Consider the following 26,609-nt stretch of genomic DNA (forward strand, 5'->3'; position numbering starts at 1 on the left):
GCTTTTTTTATGGGTTAGAATTTAGTTGAAGATAATGGACATTGAATGAATACACAGGGGCGTCACATCAAATTCTGGGCCCCGGGTACAAGGATTCACTGCGGGCCCCCCGATGAATGTTAACTATTGAAAAATAGCAGATATACAAGCTCACAGCGCGGCACCGAGTGCCGCGCTGCGAGCTTGTAGATCTGCTATTTTTGAAAAATTGTGAAAATGTGTGCAAGAAACCCATGTTTCCATGTCAGTGATGCTCAAACTTTTTCATGTGAAGGACCCCCAAAATTATATCAATTTGGCCACGGACCCCCATCTCAAAATATTTAGTTCCAGGGACCCCCCCGGAAGCAACATTTATGAGTTACAAATGTTTTCAAAAATAGCAGATCTACAAGCTCGCAGTGCGGCACTCGGTGCCGTGCTGTGAGCTTGTATATCTGCTATTTTTCAATAGCTAAAGTTACTAGGGCCCCTCCACCTTGGGCCCTAGTAACTCAGTCCCACTTTCCTACCCCTTGTGACGCCCCTGTGAATACAGTCTGTTCAAATCAGTGGGATAGCCTAATAAGAGAGTGAGTGATTGTGTGTATGTGTGTGCACGCCTGTGCCTTACTGATTCTCATTGCTAATTACTTGATAAACACAGAGGTGAATGGGTAAATGACCATGTGCAAAGTGGTGTGCGTATTACACTATTGTGGTCAAATATTGTCCCAAAGTTGCCAGGGTCTGGGAATGTTTTCATTCCTTTCTCTGGAATGAAATTATTTCATGATACAGTGTGTGCTATTTTAGAGCGTCCATCAGCATGGTTTTGAACTTGTCCAGATCCACCTTCCTCATGACAGAGGCCTTGTGTTTCTTCTTAAGCAGGTCAAGATAGTCCAGCACCATCATACCTCGGGTGTGGGTCCCATCCAGCTCCACTGTTACTGCAACCTGAGGGATGGGAAGGATTTCAGTTAAGTCACAAGACGTTAACCTTTTTCCCCTGCGAGACAGCCCATGCACTCACACACACAAAGGTGACCTCACCTGTTCGCTTTCTGTCACAAAAGTGTCATCTATAGCCGCAGCCATGGCATAGGAGTCACAGGGAGTGAAACCCACTCCTGAACACATCTCCTTCTGGTAGCGCTCCGTCTCTGTCACCTGCAGAAACATGACAGCACACAGCCCAGCACATGTCACACAGTGACACATACTGGACACGGACAGTACATACTGCTAAACTGACATGTAACATCAAAGACTGGCAGTGGAAATTTATGTAAACTTATTGATAAGGGTCAAATTATTAAAAAAAACTGCTGTTGAACTGTTGTACTACAATGAGTATCAGCACTACTCTAAGTGAAGAAACATGTGTATTGTGTACCCCGATTAATGTAAATGCGTTGTGCTCAGTACAGTACCTTACAGGCTTCTGTGGGTCACACTGTCTCATCAATTTAAAGATGTACCTACAAGAGCTTTAGACACACAAAAGGTACCTTCACACTGTTCACAGTATCATCTGCACTCTCCTACCTCCATGGTGTGCTTGAAAATCATCTTCATGAAATGAGCCTTTTCAGTGTCTTGAGCCAACCAGGTGTCACAGAATGACTGACAGAAAGAATAGTTTTAAAATGGTTACATTTGCTGTATGAATGATGACTGAATGAAGGTTGAATAGTGCAGTTTGGCATAAGAATAGTTGCATTTTTACTTTTTTTTAGGGATGGCAATATTGATCGTCCCCCACACAAATAATGATTTCTCAAAAACTACTGGCTGGCTTCCCATGGAATTTGCTGTGCACCTTCATGCTCCCAGGAGGGACAAGGCTGACTTGGTGATCCTATAGCCTTTGCTTTAGCACCACCCTGAGGCCAAATCCATGAATGCACTAGGTCTCTTTTTTACACACATTAAATGATTGTGTGCACATTCAGGGAGCAAAAACACCCATTGCTGTGGGCTGTGGTTGATATAATTCAGAGACAGAAATAAACACTCAAAGGTAGATGAGTATTATATTAATACAGCTCAAGACATTTAGACAAAAGTGAAAGCACTGCAGCATTCCAGCCTAAGCTGCATAACCTTTTATAACTACTAATAACTACTTTTATACAGACTAAAAGGATATCCCAGATGTCAGATTGGCCTTCCAGGAATATTCCTTTGGCAGTGTGTACCATCGATATTCAATATTCAATTCAGATAATTCAATTTGGCAGTATCCCCTTTACCTTGGCACCCAACATATTGCCAGGGGTAGGGTTAGGGGGTAGGGTTAGGGGGTAGGGTTAATTAACCCCTGCATCCAGAGTCCTGTATGCTAGGCATGAATTAACTCCTGCTTCAGCTTGTTCTGGTGACGTAATCCCAGAGGGCCATGAACATCTCAGACCCAAGCGCACACAGAATGCACATGCACAATCTGATATTGGACACAGTTTGATATCGTAGTACATCATATTGAAATGATTTTGTATGAACTGATATGACTGACAATACACGATTGTCGTGATTATTATTGGCCTCATCAATACTTGTGTAGCCTACTGATTACCATATTTTAACAGCTGGGCGTGGTGCCAACCTTACCCATGGTAGATTGTTATGGCAGGCGAACTCCCAGCTGGCAATGTAGGTAGGACAGTAGAACCGGTTTAACACAATGTAGGCAGCCTCAGGGTCCGCTGCAAAGTTAAACTCCCCACACACTGTAGTGTTACCCCTGGCTACACACACACACACACACACACACACACACACACACACACACACACACACACACACACACACACACACACACACACACACACACACACACACACACACACACACACACACACACACACACACACACACACACACACACACACACACACACACACACACACACACACACACACACACACACGACTTAAGTAGGAGGACTATACTGTAGTAGGACACACCCAATCTGTTACATACCAAAGTCAAAACACTTACAGTCAGTGTTGCCTCCCATTAAATAAAGTCCCTTCAGTTTCTCTGGGAAGGACGGGTCCAGCTTTACTGCCAGGGCCAGGTTAGTGAGAGGTGCTGTGGCTACCAGAGTCACCTAAAGATAACAGATAACAGATAAAGTGAGCTTTTATTCTCAGTTTTAAGGAAGGCAGTTCAACAGCGGCACTGAAAATAAGACCATACTGTAGGCGTTTGTGACAACAGCCACACAAAATCACATTCAGTTGAGCCTTGTCCAAGATATTTCCAAGATACTTCCAGACAGCCACGCTATATAAGGTAAGCGTGTGGCCTATGGGAAAGGACTATTGTGCTCAAACATAAGCAAGTTGTGTATTTAACAGAACTTGACAAACTGATGTTCTTCTTCCTGGACTTACCTCACCAGGGTTGTCATTGGCCATCCTGATCATGGCCCCCACAGCCCCTTCACTCTGCAGAAGCTCCAGGCCAGGTGCTTCTGGATCCGGGGCGTCCCCGAGCCCGTCCTTCCCATGGAAGTCGCCTGCATGGAGCACCCGGCCCAGCAGGGGTTCTGAGCTGCCACGGTAAACCGGGATCTGGAGTTTCAAGAGCGGAAATTACTTCATTGCCAAGGATTGGTTAACTGCAGGGACGTGCTGGGCCCCCGATTCAGCCCGGGAAAAAGAGTTGTAGAGGCCCTCATTGCGCGCTATTGAGAGAGATCTCTCTCTATAGTGCTGCTGCTACTCAAAGATTTGCCTTTTCAGATCATGATAAGTGACAAGCCAGTGGGCCAATTACTGTACATGAGTTATATTTTGTCGTTGTCGGGTGGAAACCTTGTATGTCCAAAACCGTTTGTTTTGTATTTATCATTTTAAAAATGATTTAAACTAGTGAAAACAGCCGATCTACAAGCACAATGTGTGCTTGTAGATCTGCTGTTTTCACTACTTTTGTGCAACAGCTTTGTATGATGAAGCAGGGCTTTGCTTTGAAGCTCTCAGTGAAACTTGAAACTTGGAGATACAAGGTTTCTGCCTAGCCCCCTGCCTAGCCCCCAATTATTTTTTTCCTAATGGCCGGCCTGGACCGGGAGTTGTCCCGCTTTTCCCAATGGCCAGCACGTCCCTGGTTAACTGACAATCAGTGCTGCATCGGTCCTGCGCGTCCCATATCTTTTCTGACCAGTGTCACGCCTCTCTCACACACACAGGCATGCATGCATCAACTTCCAAGTTCACACCTGGGACCTTGACAACGTTTTAGGCCATGGCTACACGGAGCTGGATATTTCTGAAGCTAGACATTTTTTTGTGCTTTGGGGCTTGCAGCCACACAAAGCTGGATATTTCGTCCGCGAAGCTGGATATTTTTTAAACCGGATAAATAAGTGGAGAGATTGAAAAATATCTGATTCACTGGATCCGTGTAGACAGGGAACCCGGATATCTCTGAAGACTTTACTGTGTGTGTGCTTGTTAGAACTAGATATCTTTGTCGTGTGGACCTAGATATTTTTCTATGTGGATATCTGAAAAAACGGGATATATGAAATATCCAGCTCTGTGTAGCCATGGCCTTAGTGTCACAGCACAGGGTGATTTAACAAAGGGAAGAGCATGCTGTATGCATGTCAATACACCACTGTCTGAACCTGTTAACTCCTGTCATGTAGGTGTTAAGCGCCGTGCGCGAGACGTCATTCAAATTGTGTCCCCCCCCCCCCCCCCCCAACATTGAATTACCTGCTGACAATTAATCAGCAATTATAACTTAAAGGAGTAGTTTTTCTATTGATTACTCACACCATAGAGACTTGAGTTTAATAATATTTTTTTTGTATTTGTCACAGTCCAACATTTTGGTAGGTGAACTATTCCTTTAACTTTGAAAAAGCCATGATGACCTGCTTAGTTCAGTAGCTCTGATTGTCTTTCTCCCTATGAATGTACAGTGATGAGAAGTAAACTTACGTCCAGCCTCCTGCAGACTTGGAGAACACGCAGTGTGTTCTTGCAAACGTTCTCCAGGGCCGTGTTGCCATGGGTGCACGTGATCCCCAGGACCTCAACATTGGGTGCGGCGAGGGCCATCATGATGGCCTGGGCGTCATCCACGCCAGTGTCCACGTCAATCACCAGCTTCCTCTTCATTTCCTCTGGCACAATAAAGAACTATACAGACGTATACATGTAGTAGGCATAGGCGATTCTAGCCTCTTCCATCAGGGGGTGCAAGACCTCTATTACCGCATGCACACAACGCGCGCACTAGCGCGCGTGCGAAAAAATTGCGTTTTTTAGCGGTTTTGTAATGTTGTTTTAACAGGTTTCTGCTGTTTATTTTTTACACAAATGTAACACAATATAAACAAAAAAAGTGTAAAACAGTTGCTTCTTTTTCTAGACACCATGAGCATATGTCTATAGTATTTATTTACTTATTTTGCAGACAGAGGCAGCACAGCCAGGACATATAAAGCCAAACATCAAGTTAATCATCATTCATCAAGCAATCAAGCAGTCATTTACAGTGTCAAATAAGCATTTCACAAAAACAAATAATAGTAGACAAATCCTTATTACACAATGAACTGCAGCCTCCGGTTTTTGGCACTTGCATACCGATCAATTATTTTCTGCACTTTAATTTCGTGTACTTTCTCAATCTGTAAATGCCTATATCTGACACTCTTTTATCAGTCATGGTTGTCCGTAAATACGTTTTTAGTTGTCTCAAAGTAGAGATGCCATGGGCTCGCGTGGGCTCGCACTTATTTTGCTGCACGCACGCGCGCCTCATATGCACACACTAAACTCACACTTATCAATAAAAACAGTGTGCGTGCATGACGTCATGAATTTAGAGGACCCACACTTCTAAAATCCATATCACACCACTGGTCATCATATCAGAGAGTCACACAGCCGGCCAGCACAGGTGTTAATCTCACAGCCCACCCACAGTGCCTGCCGAGTGCCACCGCCAAGCAAGCTGATTCAAAATAAATAAGTAGGTCTTACATTGCAAGCAAGCAAGCTGAAATACTTGCCCCTCCACCTCTCTTTTTGCGCACATTTTACAAATCACGATCACTGTTTTATTTAATAATTATAAAATAAAGTTACATTACAAAAAAAAGTGCACCCAAGGACACCCCTTACAATCGCCTATGTACGTAGGTGTGCTGCAGTGTTGATTTCGTCGACTAAAACTATGACGAAAAGTTTTTTGTCGACTGCGTTTTTTTTTCACTGACGAAAACTAAATTAAAACGAAATAAAAACTAAGCTGTGATGACTAAAACTAAGACTAAATATATTGACAATGTCGTTGAACAAAATAAAAACTAGACTAAAACGTTAGGGAGAAGAGAGTCATTTTATGTTTGGTTGCTCTCAGGTGTTGCTAGCTGAAAATAGCAGATCTACAAGCTCACAACGCGTCGCACCGCGACACGTTGTGAGCTTGTAGATCGGTTATTTTCAGCATGGAACCAAGTGTAAAATCAGTCATTACGATGCCATCAAGGCCTGCCAAAATACATTTTAGTCGACTAAATCAACTGTAGATTTAGTCAACTAAAATCTCATGATATTTAGTCGACTAAAATTTTACTAAAACTAAAACTTTTCAGGTGACTAAATTATGACTAAAACTAAATTACATTTTATTCAAAAGACTATGACTAAAACTAAATCTAAATGTGCTGTCAAAAACAACACTGGTGTGCTGAGAGCTTCTAACTTGCGACAGTCGAAGATATCAAACATAATTTTACAAAGAATTTCTAAATCACAACAGTGATAAATGAATAAAAACATTTTAAGAGTATCAGATTAATCGTAACGAGAAACACAAATGATATTATCCTGACATATTCATTAATAAATGCATTCGACTGCAGCTGCTGATTATGGTAAAATAAAAGACGAGATAATAATATGTTAGTTGTGTGGGAAAAGAAGTGTGAATCTTTACCTGGTAGGCAGATGGCTTTTCTTATCCTGCTTTTGTTGACAGAGCTGGCCTATGTAGGCTACAGTAGCAGCACACAATGCCTTTTAAAAGTCAGAATCATTGAAGAGAAGAGTGAGGAAAAAGAGGGGTGGCTTATGCAAGAATGTTGTTTGTGTCCAATATGTATGTCTGTGCCAAAATAGCACGTCTGTACACGTCTCAACTGGGGATTTAAATAAGGATGCCACCAGTTTGATTTGTTTTTTTGTATTCAGTCATCCACTATCTGGGCTCCTGTTGGAAACATTCAAATGTTTCACCTGTTTGGCATCGTTCAATCTCTTCCAATGACTTAATGTAGAATGGCCAGTAAAACTGGCTTCTCAACCGTACATACCTGAGAGGAAACTCAGTGCCGCAAATAGCCTTAATTGTGGGGCTGCATATTCTCTGTAGTGTCAGGTATTGGTCTGGGACGCCTGATTTGGAATCGCACAAGAGTTCTGGGTGGAGACGTTTGTTTTCACGCCCGTCGGCAGGTTAGTTACTCACAAGCGTTAGTTTCAATGTTGGGATTAGGGTTAGGTTTAGGCATAGTTTTATTGAGGTTAGGGTTAGTGTTAGGTTTTGGCATAGTTTTACTGAGGTTAAGGTTAGGGTTAGATTTAGGGTTAAGGTTAGGTGGTCGCACCTCCGCGCGGTCCAAGCGAACAAAAAGGAGTGCTCCCTAGCTTCAGTTCAGCCAATCAAAAGCATCCATGGGCGGGGTTTGCCCAGAACTCATGTGTGTTTCCAAATAACACGTCTGGGACTGAGGCAGGGCAGACTCACCTGTGCTCAATTATCCCAGCAGGTCTTTGAGAGGCAAGCCTGTATTGAGCACACAAGTATGAGTTTAGTTGTCAAAGCACTGAATCAAATGATAGAAGCTTGATGCTTTGGTAAGAGCTTTTAGAAAGCTAATCAATAGTCTAGCCATGCACCATTCTATAGTCCGGGGGGATATTATAATGCCAGGTTTGAATGTGTAAAAAGTCACTGCTTCAGTCGAATATAGGGTAATAAAAATGGTTTCATACCTACAGTACTATTGTAGGTACACAGTTAACATGGAGCATTAGGCCTACTATTTTGTGATGGGCCTATTAATAGAGAATACAAGCACTGCTTTAAATCATCCAACACTTACCCTTTCTTCCATGGAGTTTACTTTAGCTGCTTTATTGTGAGACTGGTGAAGTTTTTATTCTCCAGATCGAGAGATTTCATAGGTCCTTTTGGTGTGCAACTGGCCTTGCACTAAAATTTGTTTTAGGATCTATTGATAGCGAAACCACAGCCAATGGAATGGGCTTGGCTCAGCAGAGAAAGAATCTATTTTTGTTTATGTTCTTTGGTTCATCTATTCTTAATCCAACCTACGAGATGAAACCATTTTTGTAAGGAGGCTTGAATAGCCTCAGTCAAAGAACCATTAATTAAAGGATTAGCCTGCCAGACCATTCTCACTGCGCTGAGAGCACAGCAGTCTAGTCACTGTGCTTTGTTTATATTAGGCTGCCATATCCACTGGACTAATGTACATACAGGGGCGTCGCACCAAATTCTGGGCCCTGGGTACATGGATTCACTGCGGGGCCCCTGTGCTTTAACTATTGAAAAATAGCAGATATACAAGCGAGCTTGTAGATCTGCTATTTTTGAAAAATCCTGAAAATCTTTGAATATTTCAAATCCTTCTGAGGTTTTTTGAAAAACCTATGTTTCTATGTCAGTGGAGCTCAAACCTTTTCATGTGAAGGACCCCCAAAATGGTATGTATTTGGCCACCACGGAACCCCATCTCAAAATATTGAGTTCCAGGGACCCCCCAGAAGCAAAATTTGAGTTACAAATGTTCGCTTAGAAAATACATATTATATTCAAAGATCTGCACACATTTTCATGACTTTTCAAAAATAGCTACAAGCTCGCATCGCGGCACTCGGTGCCGCGCTGTGAGCTTGTATATCTGCTATTTTTCAATAGCTAAAGTACAAAATAATGAAGGCCCCTCCACCACCTTGGGCCCTAGTAACTCAGTCCCACTTTCCTACCCCTTGTGACGCCCCTGTGTACATACAGTACAGAGTCCAATTCAGGTTGCTATCAGGTTGTGATACAAACATTTAAAATATTCTGTAGACCTTTGCCCATTTCCCTCTGTCTTCTCTCATGTCTCCTTGATCAGAGCTGTGATTGTGATCAAAATATTTTTCATAATTTGGTTTTGGATAAAAGCATTATTACGCATTATTTTGTGCTTTAACTATTGAAAACTAGCAGATATACACAGCGCAGCACCTAGTACCCCGCTGAGAGCTTGTAGATCTGCTATTTTTTTTTTTACTTATGTTTCTATGTCAGTGATTCTCAAACTTTTTCATATGAAGGACCATAAAAATGGACCCCCATCTCAAAATATTTAGTTCCAGGGACCCCCAGAAGCAAAATTTGAGATAAAAAAAAAAAAAAAAAAAAAAAATGTTCGCTTGAAAGAATACATACAGGTACGTATATTCAAAGATTTGCACACAAGATCTGCTATTTTTCAATAGCTAAAGTATAAAATAATTCCAGGCCCCTCCACTGTGGTCCCTAGTAACTCAGTAAGAATATTATATTATTTAAAACATATCCATATATTTCTGTAGGCCTAATGATATTTGGGTAGACTACTTACTCAACCTGTTGATGTGAGCTGACATCACATACTATACTACCACTAGAGGTCAGCAAATACTTGTATTGGCCGCATAAAGCGACAGTTTGTTTCTCTGTGTTCTGTCTCTTGTTGTTGCTGTCTTTTGAAACATTTACATTTTGAAATGGGGAAATCTGTTGAAGTGGAGTGTGGAGGAAGTAAATGAAAATGTAAAACATACAAACAGTGATGGCTATTGATGGCAACTCGAAAGAAACTACACACACGCACGCACGCGCGCACGCACACACACACACACACACACACACACACACACACACACACACACACACACACACACACACACATTTATTTATTTGTGATTGTGATTTCTGGCTATTATTATGATGTTTTGCCAAGTGTGTATATTTGTCATTTAATGTAGGCCTATATCTATGAATTGAGTACATCAAAAGGACCCCAATGGAAAAGCCATAGTGCTTTCTTGGGTTAAAATCCTATTATATAGACTATCTGTACTGGCCTGTGCTTTTCCTACGTGAACTGCTAATAAAGTATTACATCAATCTAATAATATTATAATATTATTATAATCTAATAATAATAAACATCAAAGATCGATTATTATTTTAATAAAGCAAATTAATAAAAAGTAAAAAAATATATTTATACTTTTATTTTGAAAACAGCGGAAGTGGAGAGAGTTGACGGCGCTGCAGATATTTCTCCTGTCAACAACACTCACATCAAAGCCAACAAGAGCCGTGAAGAAAACCTCCAGAAACAAACAACAGAAGCAGCAATAATAGGACCACAAGGTAAAGAACACGTTTAATAAACAACGCGTGTACACAACGGTGTAACCTTATATCCAGTTATAACTTGGACTCCGCAGGTTTAATTTGCAGTAAATCCCCTATGATGTGCGAATAGCTCTGTATCTTTACCTCCTGCGGTAGCCTTACATTAAGTTGCTCCTGCAGTGGCTTACGCATTCTGGCTTTGGCCAGAATGCGGAAGCCACTGCAGGTACGACTTAATGTAAGGCTACTCTTGCGGTAACTGACTGTACAGTGACGGCTAACATACTGTCTGTGCTATTAGTGCTTCTTCAAAGCAACGTAGCACACGTAATTTGAGTCATATAACGTGTGGTTGTTATTAATTCGATCAATATACAGCAACACGTCGTTCATTTAATACCGTTTCACATTTATAAAATGCTGGAGTCGCATACACAACACACGCACGCACGCACACACACACACACACACACACACACACACACACACACACACACACACACACACACACACACACACACACACACACACACACAACGCAATTCATATCAATGTTGTTGTTAAGACCATGCAGGGGTCTTCAACGTTTTCAGGCCAAGGACCCTTTAGAGATGAAGCAGGGACCCCCACAACCTGATCATAGATTCCATATAGTTTCATTGTTTGACAGCACAATCATCAGTGTATTTTTGGATTCATGTCAATTTGTGTTTCCAGATATTTAACCACTTGAACCGTTAATACTTGATAAACTTGACCTTTCACTCTGTACTTTGTCTGCTCTTTTTCCCCTCTACACCAAACCTCTTTGCCGAAAATAGCAGATCTACAAGCTCCCAACGCCTCGCAGCGCAACGCGGTGTGAGCTTGTAGATCTGCTATTTTTGGCTAAAGATCTCAGAATATGGACACTAGCCTAGGGTTTAAGTGGTTTAATATAAAAAAAGGAGAAAAAAGGTTTCTACCACACAAAGATTTGGAGGACCCCCTGTAGTAACTCTGAGGACCCCCTGTTGTACCCCTGTGTTAGACTGATTCTTCTAGCTAAGGTCCGTCTGTTGTGGCACGGGCTTGTCAGCAAGCATAATAACGTTATTTCATGATATAACTGCAGTGTTTCTAAAACTTTCACATTTCAAGCTCTCCCCTTAACTCTGACAGTGTACAAATGGAACCAAATGGACCCACCAGGGTTCATTTGGTTCCATTTGTACACTGTCAGAGTTACAGACTTGTATTGGTCAGTTTAGACCACCCTAAAAGGAACCCACAGAGTCCCTGGAATACACTTTGAGAACCACTGATATAACTAACTTATATGAGCCTGTATGTGACCTCATTAAACCTGCAAGGCCCAAATTAATTTCTACTTGTAAAAAGAAAAAGAAAAAAAGCAACCTTTCAGTTGGTGTTGTAGGAGTACTTTGGAGAGGAAAATGTAAATCTTTTTGTAAGGTTTTATAGCCATAAATCATAATTGAATTGAATTGAAGAATTTATTAGAAGTTTGCAATAGAAAAAGGTACAGTTTCATGACAGTACAGATCACTGGTACAAGGTCAACTAAAAGGAGATCCTAGAAAGCCGAGGCTTATTTCCACAGGAACCACACTTTAAGTATCTCATATTGAAAGGCAGACGGATAGAACATAGTACTTTATCTAGGATAATATCAGTTTCAAATCATGCTCTAATTTACATTTTGGGGATATCTTTCACAATAATAACTTAATGTACGTATTCTACAGTACACATGCTAATAATTACCAAAAAATATATATATATATATTACAGGCATTTTACAGTGAAAAAGTGAGATGTTGTTCGTCCAGACTCTGGACTCCAGAGATCTTGAAGTTGTGTGAATGTCAGCCTCTGTGGGGGGTTTATATGCAAATTATTTGTTGTCTTCTTTTCCACCTTTCCAAGTCAGTGTGCACTTGTGCAGGTTATCAGTCAGTCGCTGGTTGTTTTGCTGTATATAGTCGTGGAGTTGATGATCCTTCTATGTGGAGAGAAGTCATGTAGGTTGAGAAATTATTACGGTACAGACCAGTGATTCTCAACTGTTTTAATACTCCCACCACCCCCAGCTAGCCACATTATTAATGTAACTCTGAATGGACGATTTTCCGTGAATTGAGTGCAAAAGGACCCCAATGCAAACAATTTCTTGTGGTCTAAATCCTATTAGTAGACCTTGTACCTGAACTGTACTGTACTATTCCTATGCAAACTTCTAATCCAGTATTAAACCAGGCCACACAAATCGTCCTGTTATAGCGCCACCATGAGGCTGATTTAAAAAATGTGGGGTAGAGGTTCTGAATTAGCATCCAGGGAGTGTGTGTGCTCAGTTTGGCAGCGATCGGGCCAACGGCGCCGGAGATTAGCTGGTAACAACCAGGCCACACAAATCGGCCTGTTATAGCGCCACCATGAGGCCGTTTTGAAAAATGTGGGGCAGAGGTTCTAGATTGGCATCCAGGGAGTGTGTGTGCTCAGTTTGGCAGCGATCGGGCCAACGGTGACTGAGATTAGCTGTTCACAAACTGCGAGGACGCACGGACGGACGCACGGACGGACGGACGGACGGAGGGGAAAACATACTCTCCCTCAGCCTTCGGCTGGTGGAGACAATCAACCAATCAACACAAAGGGTCTATTTAGTTCCATTTAGCCTACTTCAAGTTATGTCAGTGTCTTAGTCTTAGGCTGTTACACACCTGTAGCTGAAGCTAGAGTGTGATGTCAGAGCTGCAAACCCATTCAGTTAAGAGTGTTTCCCCTGACATCACAGTGATGTCAGAGCATGATGTCAGAGCAGCAAATGGTTCCCCAATTAGTTTTCCCCAAGGGCCGAATTATGTCTAGGGTACCAAGCCGAGGGCCACAACATGGTGGCGTTCCCACTACTCCAGCGACAGTTTTCGTCGTCGTCGGGTGAAAATCTTGTACGTCCAAAACCGTTTGTTTTGAATTTATCATTTTAAAAATGATTTAAACTAGTGAAAACAGCCGATCTACAACCACACAACGCCTTGCTGTGCGAGGCGTTGTGTGCTTGTAGATCTGCTGTTTTCACTATTTTTGTGAGACGGGCTTGTATGATTTGCAAAAGAACGTACAAATTTGGAGATACGAAATTTCCACCTGCAGCCTAAGGGAAACTACAAGTTAGAGATACACAGGGCTCTATTCATGCCCTACGTTACCCCTTATCGGCTAAACGTCTTTGCCTTTTTTACTATTTTGAAAACCCTTTCATGTACTTCAAATAGCCGATCTACGTTGAAACGTTGTGAGCTTGTAGATCAGCTATTTGAACTATTTAAAAAAGAAACATCAAAGTAGTAAAAAACACAAAGAAGTTTAGGTATAAGGGGTAAAGCATGGACGAAAATAGGGCCCACTATGTTTAAACTTAACCCGCTCTCACACACTGCTTTGTGTGTCAGGTGTTGACACTAAGGTCTCTGAGACACTTGCCCGTCGGGCAAGTACAGGTCATGTTCTACTTGCCCAAAGGTCATGTCCTCTTGCCCTAAAAGTAAATCGTCCGTTATGAAATTATAGGTAGAATTGTAATTACCGTTCAATTTAACACTTTTACATTTGTTTACTTTCTGGGGCTGTGAGATCAAACTCATCCCTCAATGTCTATGGTTTCACACTTGTTGTGTAGCAACAGTGCACAGCACGTTATAAGTAAACAGTGCTCTTATTTTACATTCCACAGACCAGAGTGCTCTGGCCACGTTCAGGTGTTTAGACAGATATCTCGCGCTGTGTTTATAAATGGTTGCGTCCCCTCTAGAACGAGCACTTGCCCGGTCGGGCAACCTCAAAGCAAACTCCACCTGCCCCAAAGTTTTATTTACCTGCCAGGCTCAGACGGGTGGCTGGTATCTCCCTTAGAGATAGGGTGAGAAGTTCAGTCAACCGAGAGAGACTTGGAGTAGAACCGCTGCTCCTACACTTGGAAAGTAGTCAGCTTAGGTGGTTCGGGCATCTAGTACGGATGCCTCCCGAGTGCCTTCCTAGGAAGGTCCTTGATGCGCGTCCCACTGGGAGGAGACCCCGTGGCAGACCAAAGACCAGATGGAGGGATTATATCTCCAAACTGGCTTGGGAACGCCTCGGTATACTCCCTGAGGGAGTGGAGGAAGTTGCTCGGGATAAGGAAATCTGGAGGTCTCAGTTGGAACTGTTACCCCCGCGACCCGATTCCGGATAAGCGGTTGAAGATGGATGGATGGACAGGTGGGCAAGCCTTAGTGTCAATGCCTGTGTGTCCTTGCATCCAAGGCTGGACCCACTGTTCAGGAAGCGAATAGACTGTGACCACGGTGCTGTGTTTGAGTCAACACTATGCTTTGCGAGTGGAATATAAATGTACCCTAAACAAGCCGTTGATAATGTTCAGCCACCGGACAGCACTGATTATGACACCTCTATTGTCCCTACCTACCTACGCTCAGCACAGAAATGAATGACTTGCGTCAGACCCTTTTTACCAGTTAATTTGTATTCCAAGCAGCAGCTTGCGTCATGATGCGGCATTCATGAGCTGTGGGTAGGGAAGGGATGGGACGACATGAAAATGTCATGTCACGATTATTGGGATTCACGATATTATCGTGATAATCAAAATATCCCCAACATCCATTATCCTGTGGCGGAACATTTGCCGAAAAATAGCAGAGCTACAAGCTTGTGACATGTGAGCTTGTAGATCGGCTATTTTTGGGCAAAGAGATTTGGTAGAGTACGCTATTTCCAGGTCCATTTCACTCCCGTCATAATACTGTATATTTTTTCAATCTGTGAGTCGTATTGGCCGATACATTGATTCTTGTACTATCCCTCATAAGAGACTTGTGAGAGAGGCAGAGGGAGTGAGCGAGGAAGAGAAAATGGCATAAAATCCATTTAAGGACTGCAGCTTCTTGTTATAGCTCTTATGTAGTAGAGACAGTACTGGGAATAGTCTTCTGAAATGTGGCCGCGATTGCCGCTGGCCCAGTGCCCTAAAGTTGTTGCTTACCAGTTTAGTGGCCTTGTGGTTAGAGTGTCCGCCCTGAGAATGGAAGGTCAGGGTTCGATCCCCGGTCGGGTCAAACCAAAGACACACACCAAGGAAAAAGGGGCCCCTAGTGCCTCCCTCCCTGCTTGGCACTCAGCATCAAGGGATGGATTGGGGTTAAGTCCCTGCGACATACTGTACTAGTACCATGTCCATGCCCGGGGGTGTACTAGCCTGGCAGGGCCCGACGTCATACTGTGTTCACTCACTTCCACAGTATAACGTCTGGACTTCCCGGCATAGGCAGCGAGTATCCTGATTATTTTCTGATCGGGGCACAACAAACGTAGTCTTCCTGACAACAAGTGAAAAGCTTTCCCTGATTGGTCCTTGTGTAGACGGTGACGTAGATGCATGCTGTAGCATTTTCAAAACAACAATGGCTGCCCTCGCGATGCAACAAGTGTAACAGTTAACGCTCTAACGATAAAACAAGCAATAAGTGCAGTTATTTCAGAGTTGGAATCAATTACAAGTACAACAATTAAAAAGGACCACGGGGGATGCGCTAGCGGAGTTCTTCGGACGAAATTATTGGTTAGAGGAGTGTGTCTGTCAAGGCAAGTACTCCCGCCCACTTTTCAAGCTGCCAATAGGCCAAAGGCCAGACGTTATACTGTGGAAGTGAGTGAACACAGTATGACGTCGGGCGGAGATGGGGAGAGACACGCAGCAGCAAAGGTCGTCGGGAACAGAAACCCGCGACACGCTGCCCGTCAGGCATCAGAGCCTATGTGGTATGCGCCTGGACCGCTAGGCCAGGCCATGGACGTGCTGGCCATTGGGAAAAGCGGGACAACTCCCGAACGGCCGGTTCATTCCTGGACCTGGCCATTAGGAAAAAAATAAAAATAGGCCTTCGTTCCATTTTGGGGGCTGGGCGGCCAACCAAGTAAATCGTCACTGTCGGGCAGAAACCTCGTATCTCCAAATGTATAATTCTTTTCGCAAAGCAAAGCCCTGCTTCATCATACAAGGCCGTTGCACAAAAGTAGTGAAAACAGCAGATCTACAAGCACTTGTGTGCTTGTAGATCGGCTGTTTTCACTAGTTTAAATCATTTTTAAAATGGTTTTGGACATACAAGGTTTCCACCCGACAATGACGAAATATAACTCCTGTAATTGGCCCACTGGCTTGTCACTTGTCATGATCTGAAATGGCGAATCTTTGAGTAGCAGCAGCGCTATAGAGAGAGATCTCTCTCAATAGCGCGCAATGAGGGCCTCTCCAACTCTTTTTCCCGGGCTGAATCAGGGGCGCAGCATGTCCCTGATGCTGGTAGTTGACTAACAGGCCGATGGGGCAGATGGATGACTAGCTAGCTCTCTACGCTAGTGTTTTCCCCTGGTCCTTGGGCTCTTTGTGATGGTGACTTCAGGTGCCCTGAGCAGTGCACTGCAGATGACTGTGTGCATGACAAGAAGAACCATCTATGCCAGGGGTCTTCAACGTTTTCAGGCTAAGGACCCCTTAGCTGAGAGAGAGAGAGAGATAAAGCAGGGACCCCCACTACTGTACATAGGCTATTGTATACAATTGTGTTTTACCCTTTGCTGTGTTTGTGTATCAGGCTGGGCAGCAGCAATAAATGTTGTTTAGTAGAGATAGTTATTTAAAGCAACATGCTGTCACCAAGCATAACATCACACAGAGAGAGAGAGGGAGAGGGAGAGGGAGAAAGGGAGAGATGGAAGATGGAGGAAATGACAGTGAATGCACAAGAAACTGAGCTCGAATGATTAGATAAAATGTGCAGAGCGGGAAAAATGGGAGGTGAGAATTGAAAAAAATAATGGGTTAAAAGAACAAGATGATGCGCACATCCTTTCCAAGTGCTGGTGCTGGGCTATGGTTCATCAGGTGAAGGCCAGCTGATGGCCGAAACGTCGTCTAACTTTGTTTAAATAAACACTGTGGAGCATTGAGCTGTGTGCGGACCTCCATTCTTTTTAATCTCAATTGAAAAAAAATAAGACAGAGAGCAAGTGCTAGAAGCAGAAGACAATTTTAAGAGTGAGTGAAGCAGAGAGAGAGAGAGAGAGAGGGGGGGGGGGGGCGTGGCTGTGTGTGACATTGGGCTGCTACATTACTCTGGAAACCACTGGGGCGCTGCAGTTGCACACTACATTTTCAGTTGTGGACGACATTAAAGGCCTGTCTGTCAGCAGTGTGGTCATGATGAGCTTTATGTGTTTGGCTAACAATCTCATGCTATGCCTAGCCTATTATTACACTGCATGATATACTACAGTCACAGTGTTTCTTGTGTTTGTGCTGAGACCAGTTGCACTATACTGTATATATCTATTCTATACATCCATCCATCCATAAATACACAGAGTTAAACTGTGCTATATTATGTTTGCAAGTGTTCCCCTCTGTACAAACATCTTCCTGTGTTCGTGGCGAGTGCTTAATAATGGCTTCACGTCACGTGCATGTTTGGAATGTGTGACCATTACGTGCTCTCCTGTGTGCGTGCGTGCGTGCGTGAGCGTGTGTGTGTGTGTGTGTTGCAGCCGGGAAGCTCTTTGCCTTTTTTTCCTTTTTGGTTTCAGTGCATGTGTTCATTTGCTGAATTAATCTCATCTCACGCATGATTTTGTGGTAGCACAATATTATTCCTTTTGATATTTAGCTTCCCTCCCTCTCTCTTCCTCATCTTACTCAGGCTATTCTGTTGAGCTAGAGAAGTGGTTCTCAACCTGTGGGGCGGGACCCCCAGGCCAGGGGGGTCCCCAAATTATTTTGGGGGGTCCCCAGATGATTAACTTAATGTGCAACATTGTTTTCTCACTGAACAGTAAACAAACCAACATAAAGTTTATAGAGAGTATATGCACGTTTCTAAAGTGCCAATTTAATGAGTTTTTAATACCTCTAAAACGACAAATTAAACATTGGCCAAATTGTCAAATATTAGAGGCAGAAATTGTGAAAATACTAAATAGCAGATCTACATGCTAAGAATGCATCGCAACACGAGGCATTGTTAGCATGTAGATCTGCTATTTTCACAATAGAACCGTGTTATACAAAATGTAATGCCTCAACTCTTAGTGCTCATCAGGGTGGGGTTAGTCTCGCGTAGCCAGACAACTATTCCACAATCTCTGAATGCTATATAGAGTCTGGAACAGCAGCTCCCTAACGGCGAGTAATTGAAACGGGCATTACCGTTCAAGAAAATATATTTTAAAATGTAATTTCTGCTAAGCAGTAAGCTAAACATGCTTGTATGATTTTTGAGCGGTGGTCACAACGCTCCTATACGTGGCCGTGTGTGTGGGTCTGTCTGTCTGTCTGTCTGTCTGTCTGTAGCCTGCAGTAACCTTTTCTGACCACTAGGGGTGGATATTGGCAAGAATCTCGCGATGCGATACTCATCACGATACTTGGTTCACGATACAATACATCACGATACATTGCGATACTATTGCGATACGATACTATTGCGATACTATTGCGATATATTGCAAAATTCAAAAGAATTTAAAAAAAATTGTCGAGCTTAAAATACATACATTGAATTAACTGAACATTGGAAATTCCTCCTAATGAAAAAAAAGTTTCCCATTCAGACAGGCAATATTGCCATTGATTATTTTCAAGGCAAAAAACACACCATGTCACTCTCTTTCAATTATATTCAATAACATTTCTGCTTACTTGGTTAATAGCATATTTCTTTAAAAGCAGAATCAATAATAGGCCTATTTAATTTAGGCAAATTTATTTGGAGGAGAAAAGAGAGTCAAGAAATGTGTTAGTGCCTGCCAAAGATGTTTTATATACCTGTTTTTTCCTTTTTGTTTATTGGTTTGCTGTACAAGCTCTGGTTCCACACTATACAGTCCAGTTGGTGGCGGTAATGCACCCTCAAAGGGTTGCCAACCGCCAATAAACTCAAAAGAAGAAGAAGTCAGTCAGGCTAATGCTAAGCGTAAGCTAGCTCCGGTAGAACTTGTCGTTTTAAGGGAACTAAAAATGCTATCCTGGACAACAAGTGCCAGGTTCAACAAGTGCTGTCCATATCTACTACTCCCATCCATGGCCATGGACTTTATTTGGAATTATCGTTTGTTGTTCTTGTTCAACGTGAGTCACGCACGCATGCACGCACACGCACACGCACACACACACACACACACACACACACACACACACACACACACACACACGCTCCTCCCTCCACTGATTCCACTCTCTCTCTCTCTCTCTCTCTCTCTGTCTCTCTCTCTCTCTCACACACACACACACACACACACACACACACACACACAGAGCGAGGATTAGAGCCCATTGATTACCGCATGTTATGTTCTTTTTTTTTCCTCCAAAAGTATCGCGATAGGGCGGCCTGAATGATCGATACAGTATCGCCAAATACATGATCGCGATGTATTGGCATATCGATAATATCGCACACCCCTACTGACCACACATGTTAAGGGAGGGGCGCTGTTGCACACACACACACACACACACACACACACACACACACACACCACCGCTCAGTTCACACGAGTGTGATTTTTATTTATATAATGATAAATGTGAGACTGAAACGGAAGTGGCGAGGGGGCTTCACTTCCGCTTCATCTCGCACTCATCATTTCTATTCCGGTTTGCCAGACTGTATGCCGGGAGCATTTGACCAAATCGCGGAGGCAACAGTCTGGCCACGCGAGACTAGCGTGGGGGGGGTCCCCAGTTAAAATATGATTATTTTGGGGGTCGCGGCCTGAAAAGGTTGAGAATCACTCAACTAGAGTAGTGCAGTATTCCTCTTCCAGATTGTCTGTTGTTGGCGGTGAGCCTCCTGTGACCCATCAGGGGACATCACAACCCACCTTTGGGCCAAGGACCACTGTTTGAAAACACAGTCTGCTCTCTAGGAGAAGATGTTCTATGTCTCCAGGATACTCATTGTTGTTTACTTTGAACAGCCTACTAGCAATAGCGAATGTACAAGCTTGACATTCTTGGTGCACAACACACCTTGAGAGCATTCAGTATTGGGAGCTGGTATTTGAACAATGACCGCCCCGCAAATCCCCACACCCTCTGTCCGCTTTCATTCAGTAGTTAATATTACCCTCTAAACTTAAATAATTGTATACATTACAGTGGAAATTATTGCTATTGTCTGATGGGATAGTGTTTTCTGCAGGTGATTCAGTCCGAGTGTATCAAAAGGTGCGTTCGGAAATGCGCACCGGGTGTGTGCTCAGTGTAGTGAGTGCCTAAACCCAACCCTAATCCTAACCATAACCTCAGTAAAACTATGCCTAAACCTAACCCTAACCCTAACCTTAACCTCAGTAAAACTATGCCTAAACCTAAACCTAACCCTAACTACACCCGGTGCGCATTTCCGAATGCACCCTTTGATACACTCGGACTGAATCACCTGCAGAAAACACTCTCCCATTGTCTGAGATAGAGAAAAAAACATTTTTTGTGCTAACATTCTTGGCCATGCTGGCCAGTGCCTATGGAATCTCAGCCCTGAAGCCAAGTGATGTGTCCTCCCTGTGTGACCTGCCTGTTTCTGCTTGCCTGCTCATGCTCACTCAGGCCTGTATCCTGTCTGTCTGAGATCCCCGTTTAAGATCCGTCGCTGTAGTGATATCGCCTTCCTTTTGTCTTGTGACCCGTTGTGTGAGTGGCCCACACACGTTGTAAATGTTTGTGTCATGTCATGTGTACATTAAATTAAAGCTCTTGATAATTAAATCGGGGTTCCTGATGATGTACAGTATACATATATATGAATGTATAGGGGTGGGCGATATGAAAAAATACAATATCACAATATTTTTCCAAGCTGTATCACGATACATGATTTTATCACGATTCTTTTTCATGTTGGTTTTTATGGTTATTTTTCAATTTACTTGACATAAACAAGACTCTGGGTTCCTTTTGGGAGATCTAAATTGAACTTTACAAGACAATATGTAACTCTGACAGTATACAAATGAAACCGAATGGAGTTAAGGGGAGACCTTGACATTTTAAAGTTTGAGAGCTACTGATTTAGACCAAAATGCAGGTTTAATTGAATTCTGCAATGAATCTCTGTATTAACAATTAAACAGGATGTTTTACAAGGCTCCCTCAATTGTATCACGATATATACGATACCTCTGAAAAGGCATATCGTGGAGACACTGTATCGTCTCAATGATAATTATCACCATATCGCCCACCCCTATGAATATATATGATGTGTATATACGGTATATACAATACTGTATATACACACACACACGCACACACACACAGTGTGTATACATCATCTTGAAGAACGCTGCGATGTGTAACTTGTGAGTGAACACAGGGCTGACTTAACTGTTGCACCATTCTACAGAGTCACAGTCAGAGCCACATCTTAGGCTACACAAAGATAATTTCACTTCCTGTTTTGGGAAAGAAACTTCCTAAATGTGGTTGGTGAATCTCTCTCGTTGTCTTTCTCTCTTTCTCGTTCTCTTTTTCTTTCTGCGCGTTCAGTCCCTCTCTCTCTCCCCCCTGCCCCCCCTCCCCCACCACACCCGTCTCTCAGTGTCTATGACTCATGTTTTTGCAGATGTGTGGACCTTTTCCTTTCATTTGCTGATGCAACATTATGACCTCACAGCAGTGCAATGTACAATTTACATGAAAAGTGTGCTGCTTTTGCGACGTAGTTAAATAAATGTTATGAAAATGTATTACAATATGAGATTAATAGCTTGGGGGGAGGGAGGGTTAAGATAAATAATACATCTAAAATGAGATTTTTCTCTCATTTCTATGGAAAATAATTTTGTGTTAAAAAATCGTGAACCTTGAATCGTGATTTGAATCATATCGTGAGTTGAGTGAATCGTGGCATGCCTAACCCATTTAGGACCTAGAATTATTGAATGCTTTAACCAGTGAAAAATAGCAGATATACAAGCTCACAGCGCGGCACCAAGTAGATCTGCTATTTTTGAAAAAGTTGTGAAAATGTGTGCAAATCTTTGAAATATATGTATTTTCAAAGCGAACGTTTGTAACGCAAATTTTGCTTCTGGGTGGTCCCTGGAACTAGATATTTTGAGATGGGGGTCCGTGGGCCAAATAAATATCAGTTTGGGGGTCCTTCACATGAAAAGGTTTGAGAACCACTGACATAGTAGTCTCTCAAGAGCAGACTAACTGAGCTCCAGTCAAGTGAAAAGGACCTTTTCTTTGACGATGGCTATAGCCAGACTTGCTGACATAGAAACACAGGTTTTTCAAAAGCTCGCAGCGTGGCACTCGTTGCCGCGCTGTGAGCTTGTATATCTGCTATTTTTCAATAGTTAAAGCATAAAATAATTAACAATTAATACAGTACATTGGCATTGTCATGGCTTCCTACATACATAGATACTGTTTCATGAATGAATTCCATTCTTTTCCTTCCTAAATGGAGCTCTCCTCCGTCTCTCTTCCAGGATCCCAGGTGCTTCTCTGTGGACACTTCATCTGCGTGTGTGTGTGTGTGCGCGCGCACGTGTGTGTGTGCGTGAGTGAGTGTGTGTGTGTGACACTGTACTGTATGTGTCTGTGCATGTAGCAGTTAGTGTGTGTATATGTGTCTAGTCTCACGTTTGACAGTTTGTGTGTGAGCCTGTGTGTGTGTGTGCGTGTGGCATCGCAGTGTGCGTCATGTCATCCGACCTGCTGGTGGACCTGGCCGAGGACCCGCCCACTCCTCAGATAGAGCAGCTCAAACTGTCCCCGCTGGACGACCCGCAATGGCCGCCCGATCTGTCAACCATCAGCAAGTCAGGTACCCCCAATATACTGTACTGCTACTACTGTAGATCCAAGTCAGGTACCCCCAATATACTGTACTGCTACTACTGTAGATCTGTGGTTCTCAACCTCTTCAGGCCGCGACCTAGCCTGACACTCTGAAGGCCTGAATTGACATTTCGTTTCACTCCATTATTCAGTCTGAAATTGCTTCCAACTGCAGCTGTTTCTGGGATGGGCGTTGCCAAAGAGGCAGTCTTCGGCGATTGGTTCACCCGTCTGACCAACACAACAGTAGCAAAGCAGATGACGTAGTGTTGTTATGTGTGGCTGGCTAGTGGCTAGCCTGTTGCTTGCTAGTGCTACTTGCTAACCAAAGAAACAGCAGGAATAGGAGCACAATGGATTAGTAATCAAACACAACATAACGTGTCTGCTACTGATGTTTCATAGCGAGATCGATACGATCGCATTTTACCGCATTTTACCACGATGCGATGTGTGTCGTCCCGTCCGGCGGCGGCGAATTGCACACGAGTTCTGGGAAAACCCCACCCACGCTGATCACAAGACGCTGATTCACAACGCTGATTCGCCGTACGGATTTCCAAACGAGGAAAACCTCTTCAATGAGAGCAACACCAGACTCCCTGAATCGCCAAAACAAAAACAAAACCACTTCCGTTCAGAGCCGATTCAAACGGATGCCATGTGCGTCCGTTCCCGCTCTTTGATTTTCACGCAGGCTGGTGGATTCAGGCTAAGAATGCATTAAAGCAGTGGTTCTCAACCTTTTCAGGCCGTGGCCCCCAAAATAAGCATATTTTAACTGCGGACCCCCCCATCCTGACGAGCACTAAAAGTTGAGGCATTACATTCCGTATAACACGGTTCTATGGTGAAAATAGCCGATCTACCCTCTATATACACTTAAACTTTATGTTGGTTTGTTTAATGTTAAGGGAGAAAACAATGTTGCACGTTAGGTTAATCATCTGGGGACCCCCCAAAACAATTTGGGGACCCCCTTGGGGGTCCCGACGGGGGCAGCCCTCTATTCAGAACCGGTCCCGACCCACAGGTTTAGAACAACTGCTGTAGATCAACGCACACGCACACACACATAAACGGAAGCCATGTGTGTTCGTTCCCGTTCTTTGATTTTCACGCAGGCTGGTGGATTCATTTCAGGCTAAGAATTATTAAAGTTATGTGTTTCGTGTGTGCTTGTGTTTTGTTTCAGAGACAGACATCTCCCAAAATCTAGACGCCAGCTCACCTCACCTGCCGTGGAACCACGAGTTCTATGACATCGCCAGGCATCAGATCATTGAAGTGGCAGGTGAATAGAGCTGTCACAATTATTACGTAATCATCTAATCGCAATTATTTTGACATAATCGTCATAATTATGAATGTTGAAAAATGTTCATACACTTTCAAACATTTTCAGAAATAGTGGAAATAGCAGATCTACAAGCTCACAAGTTGTGAGCTTGTGGATCGGCTGTTTCCACTATCAGTGTTCTTTTTTTTTAAGTATAAAGTTGTCAAATATGTCAGTAATTTCTTTGTGTATTTAGGTTATGTGTCATAACTGCCATTTGCATCTTCAAAGCCTAAAAGTCAAACAGAAACGTAATTATCAACGACAAAAACACAATTAAATCGGTAATCGCCATTATTTGGGTGACAATTAATCGTCATGTAAAATGTCATATCGTGACAACCCTACAGGTGAAGTCAAAGTGGGTGACGGGGCACCCTGGGGTGCCGTGACGGCAGTCCAGGGGTGCCGCGAGATCATTTGATAATATTTGGAATTTATTTGGACACTTGAAAAAAATATTTTGTATAATTTTAAACTTGAAGTACAAAGTTATTTTCAGTCAGTTCTAACCAAAATGGCTATTATCTCAATGTTTTGCTCGCAACATAATCACTAAAATATCGTCACTGTCGGGCAGAAACCTCGTATCTCCAAGTTTCAAATGTGTACATCTTTTGGTAAAGCAAAGCCTTGCATCATACAAGACTGTCGCACAAAACTAGTGAAAACAGCCGATCTACAAGCACACAACGCCTCGCATTGCGAGGCGTTGTGTGCTTGTAGATCTGCTGTTTTCACTAGTTTAGTACATTTACACGGTTTTGGACATACAAGGTTTCCACCCGACAACAACGGACGATATGCTATAAATATAAGGTGCTGGGAGTGAAAATTAGTGCCTCGGATTAAAAAAAATCACACCCGTGTGAACTGAGCGGTGGTTGTGGGGTGGGGGGGGGGGGGGGGGTGTGTGTGTGTGTGTGTGTGTGTGTGTGTGTGTGTGTGTGTGTGTGTGTGTGTGTGTGTGCGTGTGAAGAAAACACAGCCTGTGTGTGACTGCCCCCTCCCCCTGTGTGTGTGTGTGTGTGTGTGTGTGTGTGTGAGAGAGAGAGAGTATTGCAGTTGATGCTCAGACTAGACTCAAGAGCACCCTCTCTGGTCACTGAGTGGTAGTTGAGGCTACATACACACATGCATACACGGATACACGGATACACACACGGCCATGCTATGGAGCGGTCTACCACCGCTCAAAAATCACACCTTGTGAACTGAGTGGTGGTCAAATAAAAGTGTGTGTCTACAGTGTGTGTGTGTGTGTGTGTGAGAGAGAGAGAGAGTGTTGTCTGCCTGCCCTGCTCAATAGCGCCCCTCCTTTAACGTGTGTGTGTGTGGTCTGTGTGTGTGGTCAGGAGAGTTATGGCAGGCGACAGACATACATACACACAGACACGGCCAGCCAGTAACATCTTGAAACCCAATTACAGGAGTGGCGGAGACCACCACTCAAAAATATTCATGGGGTGCCCTGAGACAAAAAAGTTTGGGAACCCCTGCTTTACATGTTGGCCTATCCAGCCTCATAGGGAAAGAGCACATTTATTGTTTGAACTGTTGCATCAAAATTGTGATGATTATTTCTAGTTTTGTTCGAATACTGTGACCAAACTCCCTTTCTCCCTGAAATATCACTGGTATTCTTATACCTTTTATATATATCTTGGTATTATATCCTCTCTTTCTTATATTCTGTCTATACCTAGTTACCTACGCAGCAAAACTTGGGTTTTTTGTGTGAAACAGAAACTCCTCTTTCATAGTCCACTTCCTCCCTGGGTGCTTCTGTTTTTACCAACAGCAATATAACCTGTTTAAGGCAGTTGTACAGACAGATTCTGCCGTTTGCAGAATCTCTCTTGAGAGATTAGTTTCTTGGTAATGATGGCTTATCTGCAGTCTGTCTCTTCACCATTCTGT

General features: G+C 43.2%; 2 protein-coding genes across 5 annotated transcripts in view; one reads left to right on the top strand and one right to left on the bottom strand.

The window, feature by feature from the left end:
• Positions 1 to 249: 249 nt before the first annotated feature.
• LOC308280518 (inosine-uridine preferring nucleoside hydrolase-like) lies at positions 250 to 8,457 on the bottom strand. 2 transcript variants are annotated; one of them, XM_080720824.1, is made up of 10 exons: positions 8,120 to 8,457; positions 7,762 to 7,800; positions 6,952 to 7,031; positions 4,944 to 5,128; positions 3,384 to 3,563; positions 2,986 to 3,097; positions 2,596 to 2,732; positions 1,531 to 1,608; positions 1,036 to 1,152; positions 250 to 939 (listed from the first exon to the last, which is right to left on the bottom strand). In XM_080720824.1, exons 4-10 carry the CDS (start codon positions 5,121 to 5,123, stop codon positions 787 to 789), a joined length of 957 nt encoding a protein of 318 aa, XP_080576950.1. In that variant the 5' UTR covers positions 5,124 to 5,128; positions 6,952 to 7,031; positions 7,762 to 7,800; positions 8,120 to 8,457; the 3' UTR covers positions 250 to 786. The 2 variants fall into 2 exon arrangements, with proteins under 2 accessions (XP_080576950.1, XP_080576949.1); XM_080720823.1 differs by having other exon boundaries at positions 4,944 to 5,144.
• A 1,892-nt stretch (positions 8,458 to 10,349) lies between these two features.
• arhgap1 (Rho GTPase activating protein 1) overlaps positions 10,350 to 26,609 on the top strand; it is a 31,320-nt gene continuing 15,060 nt past the window's right edge. The window contains exons 1-4 of one of the 3 annotated variants that reach the window (XM_080720814.1): positions 10,401 to 10,452; positions 21,107 to 21,190; positions 22,999 to 23,336; positions 24,546 to 24,644. In XM_080720814.1, the coding sequence (XP_080576940.1) occupies positions 23,213 to 23,336; positions 24,546 to 24,644 (223 nt within the window). In that variant the 5' untranslated portion in view covers positions 10,401 to 10,452; positions 21,107 to 21,190; positions 22,999 to 23,212. Of the gene's footprint in view, positions 10,453 to 21,106; positions 21,191 to 22,998; positions 23,337 to 24,545; positions 24,645 to 26,609 lie in introns of all 3 variants that reach the window. The other 2 variants (XM_080720813.1, XM_080720815.1) reach the window with 2 other exon arrangements.

The sequence above is a fragment of the Nannobrachium achirus genome (assembly GCF_963921795.1).
Source record: "Nannobrachium achirus genome assembly, chromosome: 24".
Taxonomy (NCBI): domain Eukaryota; kingdom Metazoa; phylum Chordata; class Actinopteri; order Myctophiformes; family Myctophidae; genus Nannobrachium; species Nannobrachium achirus.

Excerpts from the sequence above, each read along its gene's own strand:
- LOC308280518 (XM_080720824.1), bottom strand. The coding sequence starts at position 5,123 with ATGAAGAGGAAGCTGGTGATTGACGTGGACACTGGCGTGGATGACGCC. Across the intron at positions 3,564-4,943 it reads AAGTCTGCAGGAGGCTGGAC|ATCCCGGTTTACCGTGGCAG; the intron begins GTAAGTTTACTT and ends TTGAAACTCCAG. Across the intron at positions 1,153-1,530 it reads TTTTCAAGCACACCATGGAG|GTGACAGAGACGGAGCGCTA; the intron begins GTAGGAGAGTGC and ends ATGTTTCTGCAG.